Here is a 19,124-nt window from a genome sequence, read left to right as displayed (position 1 = left end):
GAAGTACTTTGGTCCAGAGTTTAGAGTCAGACACTTATAGATTTGCCTGCCCAATGATTATTAAGACGGATTCCTTCCATGACAAAATGGTAAATCATTCCTCCTACTACGAAATAATAAGAAGGGTCGTAAATAGCCTATAGCACAAATATGAAATGTGTTCATCTTACACATTATTTGTGTATGGCACGGTTACATGTCTGATAAATAATCCACACAGATCAAATTTAAATTAAATGCATATGTAAAATTGGTAATTACATCTGAAAAGTAATGTAGTAGTTTTTATTTGATGTACATTCAATTCTACTTATTTAACAATCACAGTGTCCGTGTTAATTAAGTAGGAAATTTATTTTCACATCAGAAAATAATTGCAGTGTGAACACTTGAGGAGTCAGAACTGTTCAAATTTAACTTCATGGACTGATCCTGTAGTAAAGATACAGTTTGTAACATTGTAGGCCACATGGATTAACCTATAGCTCTTGGGTGAAATGTGAGCCATCATTACACTGTTTGGTACCACTACAGGCCTTTCAATAGCTGTTGTCCCAGATATCTAGAAAGCATCAAGCCAAAAGCATACATATCTTAGCATGAATACATACTAGCTAATGTCAGCATTAGCATGTTAAGTAAATATGCCAGGTACGTGACCACACCTATCACAGGCAGTGCTTTCCATAAACTTTACAAACTGTATCTTTCCCCCCAAAAAAGAAAGGAAAAAGAAAGAAAAGGGTAATTGATATATAAAGGGTCCAGTCAGGAAATATCTCTGCAGGGGGGGAAAAGTGTATTACAAAATGAATGACCAAGCAACCAATATAACAATTTTTCCTTCTGTGAAAAATACATCTATTTGTGATAAAATGTAGGTTATGTCTGTAAAGATAGAGTACAAAGACAACATTTTTCTTTTACCCTTAGGTACAAGGTAATAACATTTCATTACCAAAAAATCATCATAGAAAGCAGTATTTGGATTGCACCAACTCTATCAGCATAAAAAGTCATGTTGTGTAAGCCAAGGAGTTATTGAAGCACATGTATCTTATCGTTTATCAAATTCTTCCTTAAAAAGAATTGCTACAACAAACTCCTCCCTTACTATTTTATTTTTTTGTACAAAATATACATTATATATATATATGTATGTATATATATATATATGTTTGGCGCACCATTACAAAAATTGATGTTTTACATACAGTATACATCTATACTTTACAGTAAAATCAGCTCTGTATTCAGGCCTACTTATAGAATGGCTGATAAAGGCGTACTGTAGGTAATAAGGATGCTGCATTCTGATTTGCGTGTCCTCTATTCTCCCTATCCTAATTGCTCTGGCTATCTAGTGCATGCGCATTGGTTACCATCTGTCATTATGTTTCACCAAACAGACCGATTCTTAAAAAAAACAAAAACATAATATAGATCTATGAAAAGGTCCACTAGCAGGTGGTGTGTAACTACTAAAAAACAAACAAACATGAGGACCAGAGGAAGGAAGGGTTACAACTTACAAGCTCCTCCAAAATGCTGGCCACCAGCAAAGTCCATTGTGTTGATTGATCCAGTTAGTGCCATCTAATTGTATGGGTTGTGGTAATCCATGGGAGTCCATCCACCGCAGTATTAGGCTACAGATCGTCCGCCACTCCGCCCCCAAAATCTCTTAGGCATGTCAACAGACAGGTCCACTCCTAGATACAAACCTCTCCGTTAGGAGGAAGCAGAGCCCCACTCTATCCATCATCATGTTGTCACTTTGTTTTGCCAGAACCACGCCACCCACACATTTTCTTAGTCTTAAGTTGGCAGGGCTTTCCATTCTCTATCCCTCTCAGTTGGCTGAGCTATTGGCAGGCCTGCTGCACTTGACTGAGAAGTTCTCCAAAGCGGTCGAAGAGCCCCTCTACCCAGGCTCCGTTCTGCAGGCACATCTGTATCGTCTCCTCCTGTCCCAGATCCCCTGTATGCACCCGCAGAGATGCGATCTGGAGGCCAAACCAAAAAACGATTGTTAAGGGAGAGAGAGATACGTACAGAACAGGTTTATGCTGCGAATAACGGGGTGCATACTTAGTTTAGACTAGTCATTGGTTATACATGGGTTAAGGTTAGGTTAGGTGTGCTGCCCCGTGGGAGGTTAGGTTTAGGGTGAGGGTTTGAGATAGGTTGTAGTTGTAGGACTAATGACTGGTCTAACCAATGACTAGTCCAAGCCAAAAACTGTCTAAACTAAGTACTGCACCCGTGAAGCAGGGGGGTGTGGAGGACTGGACGTCAAGTGTGTGAGACACTACACTGTGTGACACTACACTGTGTGACACTACACAAACAAACCTACCACTTACATCTGACTCCAGATCAGTGGAGCCATCAGGATTCCCAGTTCCAGGCTCGTGATCTTCTTTGCTTGTTCAATCAATCAATCTTTATTTATATAGTACATTTTTCAGGCAGCGAGTGCAGTTCAAAGTGCTTTACAGTGAGAGCAACAAAAAAATGGGGCGTTGTTGTGCCAGAAACAGAGAGAGGGATAGTGCTGCACTGTTGCCTGCTAATATATATATATATATATATATATATATATATATATATAGAGAGAGAGAGAGAGAGAGAGAGAGAGAGTGAGAGAGTGAGTGTGAGAGAGAGAGAGAGATATGGGGGGGGGGGGGGGGGGGGGGGGGGATTTTTTATCTGCAACAGAATTGGAATGAGCCTCTCACCTGCTCAAACAAAGCACACTTTCAAATAATACGCTCCAGTAAAAAATCCTCGTGTGAATGTGCCCTAACAGTGTACACAATGGAACCAAATGGACCTTTATGGGTCCATCTGAAGTTCTGAACACTCCAAGGTAAAATTAACACATTTTACTGTTGCACAACACAAGATGCTTACAGAGTCGGATAATAGTCTTCCCATCCCATCACTTCCAGAATATTTCTCAATCTGAGTGCCTTAAGAAAACTAGGACCAAAAGCAGTGAAACAGAATTAACTGTGCTATTCAGTATTCTAGTATCAAAAGAAATGTCCACGATCATCATTAACAAACACTGGCAAATTATTTCAACAGACCTGGCCCTCAAAGAGCACAATCCACAAAGGGTGGTCTATAAGAGACCCCCGAACATGAGAAACAGGTTAGTGAGGTCTGATTGTCCACCTGACCCTCCACCCACCTCCCATTCCTTTTTGAGTCCTGTACAACTAGGAAACTATAAATGTAATAACAGTGTAATTTTACCCCAAAACTAGAGATTCTATCATCCACAAACGGGAAGAGCATTAAATGTCAGAGGTAATTACATTACATGATTTACGGGCCAGGTATCATTCAATGTAAGACCAACAATGTGATCTACCGGTATATGCTAAGATGCCCGTGTGGGCTCGCACATGTTGGCAAAACTACCGGAGCTCTCAAAAACGAGAATTTCAGATATCACGATTAGAAGAGTCCTGTTGCCTCTTTTAGTTTTCATATTAGGACAGCATGTGCCCAGTCAATGCACAGCTTGCTGTAAGCAATTATTCATTCACACACACTCGCACAACCACACATGTCCCTGAAATGTGTGTAGAGCGATGTCTCACCTCGTCCTTACACATAAGGTATGTGTGGTACTTGTAATGCTGCAACGAGTGGTACAGGGAGAACCACTGGGTTTTCTGCTGGTCCACTGTGTATTCCTTGAAACGGAGAGGAATACAACACATACATTGCCAAGATATTTGGAAAAACACGACTCGGACATATTTAGTCCATGAGTCAGATCACAGAAGAAAGACAATGTTGCTTGTAAAACAAAAAAGGTTGTTGTATTACGCCCTCTACTGGACAAATAATTAAAGTGTACAATGGGGGCCTGATAAACAAAAAGAATTACAGATATATACAGTAGATAGAATAGAAATAGAGTAATGAAACACAAATTTTCTTTTTTGCTGTAACTTTTTTTCTTAAAGGTAAAATATGTCCATTCTAGTCACGATTAAACATATACAGGCACAATAGAGCTGCCATCTACAGGTTCCAAGTTTCACCTTCTTGCCCTGCCTAAAAAAACGACACCTGACTCTACTTTTGGAGCTTGTGACCCAACTAGAGTTCTCAACGGTGCCCTAACTGAGCAGGCCCGAGGCTCGGCTAATTAGCATAGATTTTAGGCCCGACACTGCCCTAAAACGTCGTGTCGGGTCAGGTTTGGGCAGAATTTGAAAGATCTCACTTTCAAGTGAAATGCCAGTCAGCACCATCTTCATAATAGATGGCTGCATACATAGACAGAACAGTACTATTAGCATAGATTTGATTGATTAGCATATATTTTAGGCCCGGCCCCAAAATGTCAGGTCGGGCCTGGTTGGGTTCGGGCAGAGTTTGAGAACTCTAAACCCAACCCAACAGCCTTTATACCAAGAACTATTATTTGACAACTGCAGCAAGATGGTGCTACTGCCATTTTGGACGGAACTAGACAACTTGCTGTCAAAAGGTGGCATGAAGAAAAACAATGCACCGTCATTAAATTATGTGAAGCCTGCGGAACTACTAGTTCTGGCAGACAACTCAAAAAGCAGAGCCAACTCAACAGCTGATCTTTCACAGGCACACTTCATTTCGTTGGGGCAGGCCATTTAAACCTGCCTGCTCTGCTACATTACTGCAGTACTTTTCTCTGTAACGTTTTTGCCCATCTCTATTTCTCTCTTGCTTTTTAATTTTCTGCAATTTCTACAATTTTGAAAACCTTTGCGGTCAAATATGTGTAGTAGGTTGTTGAGAAGGCGTTACATCACTTGCAACAGAAAATTAGTGAAGGTTTAGCATAAAGTATACAAGCATTGTGAAATTTTGAAACATCTTTTCTGTGGTAGTTTAAGTCAACACATGACTAGCCCAAAATGTTTCTGAACAGCACATCATTTTCATGTCTCCATTTGTAGCATGTTTTAGGTCTCACCAGTGGCACTTTGTTGGCCAGCTTGAAGGGCTTCATGGTCTTCTTGTTGTAGGCCTTCCCACTGAGACGCACTTTGAAGGCTGGGGTTTCTCCATCCTTGGTCAATTCTGTTACCACAGAGATCTCTGGAAAGCTGTCTAGGGCCGTCTAAAGACATGGATGAGAGAAATGTTTTAGAGACACAACCTTGTTGTGATGCCATCCTTGAAGTTGTGATTATATCAAATAAAATACAGTTTGTGATCGCCTTTGACCTTATTGCGTACAATGGAAATAACTTCTGAGTATTCTCTTAAACGCAACCACATGTGCTCGTTATTAAACCAGCATGGAAGGAGGACAAAATACAATAAAAGGTGTAGCTACGGTAACACAAAAGTCACAAATCGTGTCATGAAGTCATCACACAAACTACTTTTATTCTTGTCCCAACTCCCAAAGTGTTTTCCAAAACATCATTCAGCAACAAACACCGATAAGGGTAATGGACCTTTAGGAGCTGTCCCATATGCAGTTGGGGAAGGAGGCGTTTCCTGTTGTCAGCGATCATCCCGTCCACCCTCTTCATATGAGGCAGCAGCAGCTCATCTGAAATGAGACATGGGGAAGCAATCCATTTAGATCATCCCATCCTCTGTGGTCTTTTGTTCAATGGGCTCTATGCACACAGAATAACTCTTCCTACTTCTGGGCTGCTTCCCTACTTCCTTCACAGGTGTTACCGATGATATTAATTAAGGCTCCGTTCCATTTAGTGTGCAGTGGTTCTCAAACTTTTACAGGGCCATTTGGAACCCACTCAAGGACACTTTGGTGTAGCAGTGAGCCAACGCGCACAATAGCAGCACGCTGACTGTTTGACCAGAATGGAAGAAAACCTTCATTAGTAACACCTGTGAAGGAAGTTGGGAAGGGGCCCAAGTTCTTTCCAAAATGTGCATGGAGCCCATTTTCATCTACTGCTGGTGCCATGTCATTCTGAATAGGAACATCGACCTCAGCAGTGATCTCAAATGTACATTTTCTCACCGTTGTCCTTTTCCAGCGCCGTCAACACGTCCTCGTCCAGGGCGACACTGATGAGCAGCTCCACAAAGCTCCTGAACGTCTCCTTCATGGTCCGCGTGTTCATCAACCGCGAGCCCAATGGCACCGGAGGACTGAAGTCTTGGGTGGGAATGATGTGATGAGAGAAGCAGAGAAGTGATTATTATCATAGTCTTCTGTGGGGTTGGAGGGTTAAAGACAGTAGTTTAATTCTTTCTGCTACGTACATGCTACGTACATGCTACGTACATGTTCGTAGACAACCGTATACTCCATGAAAGCGGAAACCGTCAATTTACCTTTTAGCATTGCTCCGGTTGCTATGCAACGCCTCCTTCCCCACCACCTATGTTTTTTTTCCCATCCAGCTCCATTGAGCCTCCATTATATTTGATTTCCAAAGCCCTGTATCTCTAAAGCTTCGAGCACTGACCATGGTGAGCCGCCACGCATCCCGATGATCTAATTTCATTTGTACTTTGTCTCGCATCGCTCCGGACATGCAACCGTTTCTGACGAGAGGTAACGGGTATGAGCAAATGCTAACGATCACCTTCCTCACAACAATAGCCCCCACCTCACTAATAACCCGGAAATGAAACCGAGGCTCGTAGACTATGGGCTCCATTTTCGTCACCGCTAAACCCCTTATCCCTAAACTTACTATTTTGCTAAATATTTTTGAATAGTTCAACTAGCCAATCTACATTGACACGTCGTGAGCTTGTAGACTGTCCATTTTAACTATTCAAAAATGTTTAGCATGTCATAAACGGACCCCAGGTTTTGTAAAACTTTTTCTTTTTTTTATGACATTCTACCAGGACACACAAACGGTATAGTGTGCCGTGCCTTTTACAAAACCCGGGGTCCGTTTATGACATTCTACCAGGACACACAAACGGTATAGTGTGCCGTGCCTATGCCTCGGCCACGCCAGCCACAACTGAAACAAATTCTGCTCTGCTATTAAAATCTGCTCTATTATTTTTTATTTTTTATTTATGTATTTTCCGACTATCCTTGGGATTGTGGGTGGGGGGTGGGTGGGATAGGGGATGGAGTTTTATTTATTTTTATTTTCATATTTGATATGTCTGTTTAATGCTTGCCCCTGGGTCTGTCACAAAACTCTAATAAAAAGATTTTGAAAAGAAAAATGTTTAGCAAAATTGTAAAAAGAAAAGAAAAAAGGCATAAAAGTTTAGGGATAAGGGGTTTAGCGGTGACGCAAATGGAGCCTTAAGAGTGAACTGCTGGCACGGGTTAGGTGTGCTTATGCTACCACCTAGCGGGCAAAAACAAAACAAAAAGAGTTAAAGGTTTCTTCACCATAGTCACCGCCCTCCTCATCGGAGGAGCCTGAAGGAGTGCTTGAGAGGTCCTCCTTCCACTTCCTCCTCTTCTTGGGTGGCGGTTCTGCCTTGGACTTGGGCGGTTTTGGCCGGGGCTTCTGGTTCAGGGTGACCAGGGAAGGGGAAGCTGTTAGGCCCAGCAAGGTCTTCACCTGAGAACCCCTGGGTAAAATAATAACACCACAATAGCAATTCAAACCTTGCGCCCTTCCAGAAAGAATCCGAGAAGACAAGAAGAATTTAACATCACTCACATCAACACTCACGGGCCGTTTAGCCAATTTCATTGGCTCAATTTGATGCTTTGCTATAATACATGAGCCACATTAAAAAGAAGACCACCAATTTAAAGATATAGTTTTTGGGCATTTTTTTGCCTTTATTGATAGGGTACAGTAATTAGACAGAAAAGGGGGAGAGAGATGGGGAGTGACGGCAAAGACCGTCGGGCTCGGGAGTCGAACCCGCAGCACGCCGTCCGGCTGGCTTGGCAGCCTAGGTGCCCAGACGGTTGAGCTAACCGTCCGGGCCGAAGACCACCCCAGCAAGCCAAATTATGCCATGACGACGTTACGATGATGTCCTCCGGTGACGTTCAGGACTAGGCCAGATCACAGCCCATATGGGGATGATCTTTACGTCATTTCCAGGACGTCTTAACCAGTTGAAATAATATAGCTTACTCTGGGCCAGATCTGACTAGTTATGATATGACTCGAGTTGATCTGGCCTCGATCTGACTCTCTGTGATTCATCCAGGGATGTCCGTCTTAGTGGGCAGAATTTATGTTTGTTGAAATCAGGTGATATTCTGGGCCAGATCCGACTAGTCTTGGTTTGGCTTGATCCGGCCACAATCGAGACGTCACTAATTCGTCCAGGTCCTGACCGTGCTTGCTGTGACCAATTTGATCCTGAACAGCGGCTGACAGTTCAAAAACCCAGTCTACTGCAGTGGCGGAGACTCCGGGGGTGCCTGGTAGCTGAAACACCCACGGTTAAAATAATATGCCAATATGCACCCACCGTACCACGCATTATGAAGACTGAAATGAAATGTCACGTAGTCACACACCTTTACGGGGGCGCTTGGGCAAGAGGTGTTGGGCCGCCCAACGTGGGCATTCAAATGCTAATAAGGTGGCTTTTGTTCTGCTGCCCTCACTTTGAGCACTCACGATCATTATTGAAACATGACGCCCCTGGTCTACTGGAATAGGAAATCAATATTGGAGTTCAGCGTTACACCAAACTCAAATTCTATGACTGGCTTGTGATTGATTGGGGGATGAACTAATAATCACTGAGGATTCTCTCTTCGGCAACGGCCTTCTCGAAAACAGCTGCAATTGAACACTTTTAAGACTGAATAATAAAGTGAAAGGAAATGGTAATTCAGACTTAATTCAGGCTAGGGGTCACAACGTACCTGAGCGAGTTCATGGGCTTGCAGCGTGGCTTGCGGCTGCAGACTCGTACATACTCCCTCTTGTTGACAGTGTCTAGAAACTTCACATACACCCTCTGGTACATGGTCTTGGCATCTCCGAAATAGCCAAGATACTGTGCAAACGCAAATATAAGCAAATATAACTTAAAAAAAGAAAGAAAAAATGATACTGTACATAACAAGAACCCCAAAATGGGTTCCATTCCTGAATGGATTAACCCATTCTGGGCAGAACCCCTTTTGGTGTTTTAAGCATTATGTTCTACTTTAGCTACCGGTATTTAAAAATAGCAGATCTACAAGCTCGTAGAGTGCCGTGCTACAAGCTTGTAGAGCTGCTATTTTTGAAAAATCGTGAAAATGTGTTGCAAATCTTTGAATATATATTCTTTCAGAGCGAGCGTTTTCAACTAATTTTTGGGGGTCCTTGACATGAATATGTTTGAGAACAACTGCCATAGAAACATGGGATTTTCAGAAAACTGTTTTTTTCAGAAGCCATTTGTAGAATCATTTCTCAGGTCTAAATGGGTTATAAAGAATAACATGACCTCTATGTTTACATCCCCATGCTGATATGTGACATAGGGAAGTGTGTACTGTATGTGCATGTATGCTTCATTGCTTATTATGGTGTGTTGCGAGTGTGTGCAGGTGTACTCACGCTGTTAGTGGCAGAAAACACCCTCTTCCCATCCCTCAGCTCTGGGACAAACTTCTGCAGCAGAGCCTTCTGGACCTTCCAAATGGCTGGAGGCTCCTGTCCCGCTTTCATTGTCACCTACACACACACACACACACACACACACACACACACACACACCATGTGAATACACCATTAGTGCAAAACATGCCTCAGCATGTGGCTAATGTTTCTTTCCTTTCACGTGGTTGCTGGATGTGGATTCAAGACACGTTGCATTTAAACTTTAGCTATCCGATTGCAAGCTGATGTTAATGCCAGATGTAAGCAACATGATCACCTCCTATAAGCATGTCCCATGTTGTCCTTCCCTAGCCATACCTTAAGGCTCTCGATATCCTCATTTCTGACGACAAACTCGTCCCTCTCGCGGTACATTCCCTCGCCCCCGCTGTCGGACAGCTCTTCGTCGGTCAGTCCCTCAATGGCCACACTGGGCAACTGGACAGCCAACTGTCCTGGCGGGGCCTGCTTTGAGCTCTCCTGAACCGGTGGCGACGCCAGGACAGGCGACGCAGTCATTGCTGCAGAGGCTTTCGTCATGGTGTCCCTGGGAGCGGCCGCTGGCTGCGGCGGGGTTTCAGCAATAGACTGGGGCACGGTACACAGGCTCTGCTCTGACTTCATCACAGAAGGGCTGATTCTGTCGTCTGCAGCAGGTTTTTTTTTTAAAGAAAGAAAATCACACCTGTGTGAGGTGACGGGCACTCTTATCATAATACATCTTATTATTATCAGTGTAATCTAGTAAGAGAGTAGTGACGTGCTTTGATCTCTCCGCAAAGCGGGTGCCTATGGGCTATAGTTCCAAACATTAGAATTATCCCATTGAGATAGAATGAACACTTCCGAATTCCATTGTTACAATGGGAGTCAACGCTAGTGTCACCACTCTTACTATTCCACTCAGATTATTATTATTATGTCATTCCAGCCAATGAGATGAGATGTCCAGCTTTTAATGTTTGTGTTTACACAAACACTCAAAATGACGTAAAACTGGCCATTCATTATCAATGGCATTTAACATTTGTGTTAGGACAAGGTTTGTGTTTACACACACACACACACACTAAAATCTGGACATGGGAGGGGCTGGCACCACTCTAAAAAGAAGTTCAGTAAAACCAAAGTAAAATTCACCCACACCGTCAGTGTAAAGTTGAATTCTTCTTACAATATGTATGTCTATTATCTTGCTGTAGATGTACAGCAAGGTGCCTGTGTGCATGGCAAACTGTTTAGGCTAGTTGCAAGATAATAATATGTGGAAAATAAATACATGGATATACACATACTGGATTAAACTGAGCAACGTAACGACCAAACAAGATCTTTATCAGGCATGTATGATGAATATCCATTTCTTTCCAATTACCTGCCATAAGCTAAAAAGCGATCCCAGGTTATTGTTCAAACCTTGCACGACAAATCAAAAAGTGTATGTATGCATTATATTGGCTTGGCATGTCATCTATAAGAGGCGTAATTACCTGTCCTGGCTCTCCTATCTGAAGACTCATCCAGGGCAGAGAGGGCTGAGGTGATGCTGTTGCGCAGGGCCTGGTTCTTCCCAGTATTCTCCTCCTCATCGGAGCTAAATGACGGCAGAGTCTCCAGGTTCTTCTGCAGTTCCTCGTCCAGCCGTTTTTGCTGACCGCTTTCCCCGTGGCCCCTCTGTGGACTCAGTTTGGGGGGCAGAGCAGGCAAGGGGCAAGGGGACTGCTTAGATGAGACGGAGGGCTTTCTGGGGCGACTGATGGTGCGTGTAGGACTAGGAGAGTAGTGTTGCTTCGGGCCAGATTTGAGGAAGTCTAAAAATGAGCCCATGAAGCCCGTCTTCACCTCTGGCTGTTTCTCTTCCACTTCCCGGATCTTCTGTCTGATCCTCTCCTGCTGCTGATAGCCATCATACACGGTGTGTGAGGAGGAGGGAGAACCGGCGTCACTACCACGAGAGTTCTGCCGCTTGGTCTGCCCGCCGCGCTTGGCTGGTCTGCCCTGTGCACTCTCCTCCTCCGGCCCAGATGGCTTGGATAAGCACTTGCTACGAGCCTTCTTTTTGGGGAAGGTCTCAGAGCCCGGGGAGTCTATGAGACCATCCTCCCCTTTGACAGACTTTGCATTCCCCTTGACGATGTTCTGGAGTCCCGAGGGGTCATATGCCTGGCTGGTTAGATGATAGTCATTCTCAGTGCGTCCTCCGTCTCCATTTGGGTTGAGGTCCGAGCTGGTGTGGACAGGTTGTCCGTGACAGTTTGTAGTTATTTGACCGCCATTTAGTGTCATTGACATGGCGTGGGAGTTGGTGATGATTGGCTGTTGTGCTGAGGAGAAACTAGGAGAAATGTGTCTCATGTCAACAGTTTGGAAGTGCCCCTTGGAGTCTGCCATTTCCCCTTCACCCGCGGATGCAGCTTTGACAAAGTCCTGTGGCGTGACACCGCATGCAGCCACTGTGGCAGCCAGGATGTCGTCAACATTGGAGAGAATGTTCCTGTCATCTGCCAGCAGCATGGAGTCAGGGAAGCAGATGGAGTTGAGAGTAAAGTGGTTCTTGGCATCATGTGACTGCTGATTAGCAGACTGGCCATAGTGGTCCTTTGATGCTAGGTGTTTCGAGTCTCCTGTGACTGAGCTCTGAGCTGAAGCTAGCACACTCTGCTGGCTCCGGCTCTCATCACTGGCACTCATCAGGTACTGGACCTGCGCTGGGCCCGAGCTTTGAGCGGGATGCATAAGTGCCGATATTACCTTTGATGAGTTTTGACCCGAGTGGACGAGGGGGTGTTGTAGCAGAATCATCTCGTTGCGCTCGTGCAGACCCTGGGTGCTAGGGACCCTGATGAACTGGGTCAGAGCTGCTGTAGGCTGGTTATGACTCTGGTGGTTTTGTTGGTGTGGCTCAGAGGATTTGAGCAGCAGAGAGTGATGTTTGAGGTGCTCCGAATTAAGGGGCACATGGGAAGATATAATACTGGCGTTAGTAGTTTTTGTGTTAGCTGTTCCCTCACAGCTGGCACTGCTTAGTTGGACGTGCTGCTGGCCCACAGAGTCCATCCTTGAATTCTTTACCTGGGCCACGTTTGTCTGGCCGAGTCCCATAAACTGGTCCTCAGACCGTGAATTGCTCCGGATTACGCTCTGCGTTTTGTAGCGGTCGTCCATTTTTGAGACCACGTAGACCACGTTATTGTGAGCACCCATGTTGCTCTCAGCTGGGGTCTCCATGGAGACTTGCTGGAGCGCCTGCAGGTCCTGAATAGGAAGCTCTTCAGGTTTTTGTTTGCCATAGGCCGGCTTTAGGTCCTGCACTGAGGCTCTAACATTGTTCTGTAAGGCTTGTGCATGAGGAGCTGAAGAGTAGCTGGGTGTGGGCGCAGACAACAGGTATTTCTGGGTGAGCTGCTGGGTAAGAGCATTATCTGTTTTACCTCCAAGTGAAGATTGCATCAGAGTGTAGCCCTGTGTAGAATTTGATGTAGATAGACTCTGGGCACACGTAGATGAGTAAGAAGAGCTGAGGGATTGTCCTGTGGCATAGCTCAGAGATTGAGAAGTCGAAGCTTGCCCCTGTGACTGAGATGGGTAACTCACGTTAGGGGTGACCTGAGAATGAGAAGCAGGGTAGCTCTCTGAGAGGTTCCCCTGACATAGGACCTGGACTTGGGTTCCATACTGGGCCTCTGGGCCCTGTTGTAACACAGGACTGGAAGAGTAGACCAAGGCCTGACTAACAGACGCCCCGTTGCCAGAGAAAGAAGGCAGAGTCTTGTAAAGGGGAGGCAGTTTATCTGTGGAGGAGTGGGAGGGTTGGGATTGGTTGTGGGAGGCGATATACGTTTGAGAGAGACTGTTGGACAGCAGACTGGGCAGCTGGACCGACTGCTGGTTGGCAATGACAGAGTTCTGCTTTTGTCCAGGGGAGGAATATCTTTCAGGAGAGCCTCCTGTCAAACTCTGCGAATGCCGATGACATTCCCCACCCTCTGAGGGGTGTGGGGCTAACTTGGAAGAGGCTTTAGCCTTGGTCCCCAAAGCAGATGAATAACTCCGAGTTGTTGACTCCGTTTTCGGTTGCGAGGCACCATTGACCCCCTGAGAACGGTCCGCCCCCGTGGCAGGGCTACACGACACAGGGGTCCGACGAGAGGGTTCCTGCTGGTAGGACACCTCCGCTTCACCACCCGAGCCCAAGTACCCCTGTAAGGAGTGGTGAGAGCTGGGTAGCTGCTCTGAGGCCGCATGGGTACTGGAAGGCCTCTGATGGTGTTTGATCACACTACATTCCCGCTGAAGTGCTCTCTCAATGGAGCCTGAGAAGACTGGGGCACCATAAGGCTGGGGGGCTCCGTGAGGGACAGGCAGAGTAGAGGGCAGAAGACTGAACTGAGGCTGAAGGAGGTGGGGGGCTGACTCCTGGGCAGAGCGGTACGTGGAGGATTGGATGGGCAGTGCTGAGCCCAGTGAGGGGGCAGAGAGGTGGTTGAAGGCCAGGGCAGGGAGGACAGTCTGGCCGGATTTGAGGTGGAGGAGGGGATCGTGGTGAGAGAAGAGGCCATTGGACGTGCTGAAGGCAGGGTCCTGGAGGGCTAAGGAGGAGGCGGCGGCATAGCTCCGGGAAGGGAAGGCACCAGTGTGCTGATAAGAGGACAGAGTGGCAGGAGAAGGAAAAGTGGCAGTAGATGGCAGAGCACCCGTCAAATACAGCTCTGTGGTCGAGTTGGCACCTGCATGAAGAGGAACCATGAGAATATAAGTAAAAGGGGGAATATGAAGCCTACATGTACACCGATTGAAAATGTATGAATCATAATACTAACGCTTGCAAATTAATTACAGGACGCCGCACATTTTTTCTCAGTGGGACAAATGCTCTAGGCTAGCCTCTAGTACTTTTTATGTGTTATAGCAGTGTTATAGCAAAACATGTTCTTTAGTTTGGGGTCTTAGAGGCTAAATCTCATCAAATGGTGGTCCGTGGCTCAAATGCTGAATAAATAATGGGACTTGATATGAAAAAGGGTTTAAAATAGGGTTGTGTTATAGAAACAAGTCAGTCCACTTTTTCAAATAGAAAATTCTAAGCAACGGTAATTTAGTAGCCATAGCATATTTGTTCTCACCAGCAGGCCATGATGTAGTCCTGAAAGGAGGGAGCAGTGAGGCACCGACAGGACCAGCCTGAAGGCTTCTGGACTCCATGGCTGACAGGAAGCTCATGATTGAAGTCTCAGAAGTATTAACATCTGAGTCAAACACTCCTGACAGCCCTACAAGGGAGATGAAAACGATCACAGAATAAGACACAGATGGAGGATTTGTGACTGCCATTACTAAGGTCAGTCCAAACATATTTGTCCTACGGCTGGTAAATTAAAATAATAATGTTGTTTATTTGACAGGGACAATACAATAAACAATGCATACTTTATTGGATCCGAGCAGCGCTCGCTGTCCGCTGGTATCCTGTTTTTACAATAACGAGTAATTTTCTATGGGGATGTTTTTATAATAATAATAATAATACTAATACTAATAATTTTCGAATATATTCAATATAATCAGGCCAATATTTAAAAAGATTCTGGGGAATGTTTAACAACCCTAATTTGTCCTATATGTTTGTAGTAGCTCAGCCACATCCTGGACTAGAATGAAAAGATAAATGTGCATTAGCTCCAACTGACCTGCAGGATGATGTGACGTGGTGTAGGTAGGAATCTGATGTGCAGAGACGTAGCTTTGCCGCTGGAGGAGTTCTGTGTCAAGATGACTTGCACCATAACTGGAACTGCAAGAAAGCACATATAAAGCTCTGGTCTCTTTCTGAAAAAACAAAAACGATGCAGTTCTAAAACGTATGGGAAACATGGCAAAATGGGCAACATCTTATACGTCTTTTAGATTAAGTAGAATGGCACAAAACTTGCCGTTTGAAGTATAACCTTACTGGTCTGCTAGCTCTACATTATCAGACTCTCTGAGCTGCCCATCCTCTTCCTTGTTAATACATTGACAAACACACAGTTATCATGTTATATAGACCATTGGCTAGTCCCAACCATTTTATACTAAAGTACCACCTCAGAAAATATTTGACTCTCCAAGTACCATCCTAATAACTGATCCTAAAATACAGGACTGTATGTATACCTGCCTTTTTTGTTTCATTCCTAAGCCAATAATGCTGCTGCTCTGAAAGCTCAGTCTAATGATTAGACTTGAATCACTAATCAGCACAACTGATGAGATTTCTAATGTAATTAATCTGTTCTCGAATCTTCCATTACAGGCTAGGTGTGGTGTGCTGTCATGCTCATTTCAGCATGGCTGGATAGCCTATTTCAACCAATTGCTGGGTTCTCCCCCGTATATGTTTGTGTGGCACAACATCGCGACTCGCGGCAGTTGTCTCATTGTTTCATTTTCGTGATAGTCAGTGCCATATATAATTATGACACCACATCAAAATGAAATATTTCCAACTGATTTTGAGTGTCCATATACAGTAGTATACACATAACAAGCTTAGAAATATTTTCTTTCACATCAGTATGTAATGATTAACTCAGAGCAGTAGCCCACCTACAGTATGTCCCAGAATTCCTCCCCAGTCATGAGTTAGAAGTTTGAATGAATGTACAATTATGTGCAGGATGTAATTTGTACATGTGAGTGTCAGTGGACTTATTTGAACTGACTAAACCTTTTTTTGGAATATTTAATTTGAAAAGAAAAATTATTCTCTGTCTCACTCTTATGCCAGTGTGCCAGTGATAACCCTCCCCTGTGCCAATGTTGGCACCCGTGCCTAAGGTTGCCTACCCCTGCTCTAAACATCGTAGGTTGGGACATAGGGACATTGCTGTTCCTTGGAGTGGTTGCACCACTCAAAAAAGGAGTCAAGACACAAATCGGTCACAGCTAGCCTGATCTCGCCAGGAGGCAAACAGCTGTTGAAGAACATTGAACTGAGATTGAGTCATCTTCCCCCATCCTCAACACACACTCACTCCATTTCCCCCCAATTTTCCCTTGATTTCAAAAGCGTGAATCAGGGCTTCTTTATCAGGTTTATAACTTAAAAGTAAAAAGTAAGTAGCCTTACTTTTACATGACGCTAGTATGTCGCAGGGACTTACCCCCAATGAAACCCTTGATGCTGAGTGCCAAGCAAGGAGGCATTGGGTCCCATTTTTAGAGTCTTTGGTATAACCGGCCAGGGATCGATCCCCGACCTCCCAGTCTCAGGGCGGACACTCTAACCACAAGGCCACTGAGCTGCTGGTTATAACGCAATGTACTAACTATATAATTTGTTGTCAATGTAATAAAGTTGACCAAGTTCCCCTGTAGGACTGAGGCAGATTCTAAAAACGCCTTCTAAAGCTTGACATAAGTTTTCTGGAGAAAAACTAAATCTAATCTATTTATTATATTCAATCAATTGCTATACTGTACATAGCAAGAAGAACCCCAAAATGGGTTCCCATCCAGAAGGGTTAAAACACCAAAAGGGGTTCCCGTCCTGAATGTGTTAAGAACGGTTTCCAGGCCTTGTACAGGCCAATCAGAAAATAAATAGTCAAAAACATTTCCTTATTCTTGTCTCTGACTCAGCGATGACTTCTTTCAACATCAGTTCTTATATAAGAATATAACAATTTAGCTTGTTTTTGCCCCAGAATGCCGTAGTAATGGCTTGTTATAACTGAAGCAATGATGATAAGCTATATCAGTATCTCTATCTTTTTACCTGGAAGGGCAATAGGGTATAAGGGTCACTTTGTTAAACCCATTGTTTTCAGTCAGTCAAAGTAAATACAACAACACAGACAAAGACAAAAGCATTGTTAGTCTGAAGACACTTGTGTTGCATCATGTATGTTATGTAGTACACACATTAATAGGCAGAATGTGTGACATTCTCATGTGACAAATACAATGACACGTTGACTGTATAATAATGGTTGCCCACTAGTATTGCAATTGAGATTAATACGATCAATACATTAAACAGACTACTTTGCTGAAAGGTGCGTTGTCTTATTATTATTAACAAGCGCCAATAGGCCAATAAAATGGGTGCAGTACTTAGTTTAGACAGTTTTTGGTTTAGACTAGTCATTAGTCCTACAACTACAACCTATCTCAAACCCTCACCCTAAACCTAACCTCTCACGGGGCAGCACACCTAAGTATGCACCCCAATAAAATAGGTCACTTATGATCTGCTAGTTGGGTAGCTAGCTAGCATGACGGCCAACATTATTGTGGGTGGATAAGGAGGCTGGTTAACACTGATCCAGAGGAGAGAGATTCCTTCATGCTGAGACGCTACCACTTCATACATGCCTGGTGACAACAGCAGCTCCAACCTAGCAACAACGACCAGGGGCGACACACATTCATTGCATTATGTCATGCTAAACACACGTACACACATTCAATAAATGCTAACTAGCTATAGCTGGCTAGCTCCGTTTGTATTTGTGTGTGTGAATTCATGTGCGGGTCGGGAGGAAGGAATGTCTCCCAGGTAACAACAACGCGACTGCAGGCTTTAAATTGGACCTAGCAGCCTTTCCCCCCCACAAGTGTCATACGACCAAAACGACAATATGTCCAACAACAAACTGGGAGAATTAAGAAGACGCGTCGACATTTACTGTATTACTGTATTTAGTGTATTAGGAATCGTGATGTGTTTTATGTCGAGCGACAAACAGGAGTCCAGACAGTCACTACTACTATTTATTTCGTCGTACGGGCGCTGTCACGTGCCGAGAAAAAAGCCGACCTGAAAGCCCAAAACATGTCGTGGACGTGACGTGTTGTGAGCTTATAGAACTGCTATTCCACCCCCCCCGGCACGCGATACGATAGTGCCTGGCTCGTACGACATCAGCAGAAAAGAAGAAGACCCTTGTGTCATGTAAACTAAAAAGCAGGCCTTCCATCCATCACCGTGTTTTCCCTGTGGAAGGTGACCCGCCCCGAGCCGCCTTGCCTTCATCTCATATGTATACCTTTGCTTGATGCTACTCGCTGCTGCGGCGCTGCTGCGCTCATAGGAGGCCCAGGGAGACGACGACAGAGACGGGGAAGGAGCCGCAGAAGCTGCGGTCTGTGCTGCTGCTGCCGCCGGTGGCGGCGGTGGAACCAGCGCGTCGGCGAAGCTGGACGTCGGCGGATAATTCCTGCTGTCCATCATCCGGCGAAAGCTGCCCTTCTTGTTGTTCCCCGACGACAGAGCTTTGTGGAGCGGCGGCGGCGGCCAGCAGCACACACCATTGTAGCACCAATACCAGAGCAACAACCAGCCAAGGAAGGCAGCCACCGACCAAAACAATCACATTACCAAAGCGATAGACACCCGAGGGGAAAAACCGAGGGGGAAGCCACCCGAAGCTTTGCTATTACACGCGTCTTGAGAGAGTCTAATACCTTCGTCTTCCTCGGGAAACAAAACAAAAGATGTGTTAATAATTGCTCACATCTATTCTCCCGATGTCCACAACTGTGCAGAGCAGCAGCGCTGCATGGTTTCATGATGTGCCCCCATGTTGGGTCATTTCCCAG

The 19,124-nt window shown here is 44.8% G+C and overlaps 1 protein-coding gene across 1 annotated transcript; it reads right to left on the bottom strand.

The window, feature by feature from the left end:
• Positions 1-271: 271 nt before the first annotated feature.
• Positions 272-19,124, bottom strand: qser1 (glutamine and serine rich 1). The gene is made up of 13 exons (XM_080762879.1): positions 18,572-19,124; positions 15,230-15,333; positions 14,666-14,812; positions 11,033-14,269; positions 9,861-10,189; positions 9,501-9,617; positions 8,816-8,949; positions 7,364-7,548; positions 6,014-6,151; positions 5,475-5,572; positions 4,985-5,131; positions 3,615-3,710; positions 272-2,006 (listed from the first exon to the last, which is right to left on the bottom strand). Exons 1-13 carry the CDS (start codon positions 18,754-18,756, stop codon positions 1,866-1,868), a joined length of 5,058 nt encoding a protein of 1,685 aa, XP_080619005.1. The 5' UTR covers positions 18,757-19,124; the 3' UTR covers positions 272-1,865.

Source organism: Protomyctophum bolini (assembly GCF_963924005.1).
Source record: "Protomyctophum bolini genome assembly, chromosome: 1".
Taxonomy (NCBI): domain Eukaryota; kingdom Metazoa; phylum Chordata; class Actinopteri; order Myctophiformes; family Myctophidae; genus Protomyctophum; species Protomyctophum bolini.
This window is presented reverse-complemented; position numbering and strand designations above follow the sequence as displayed.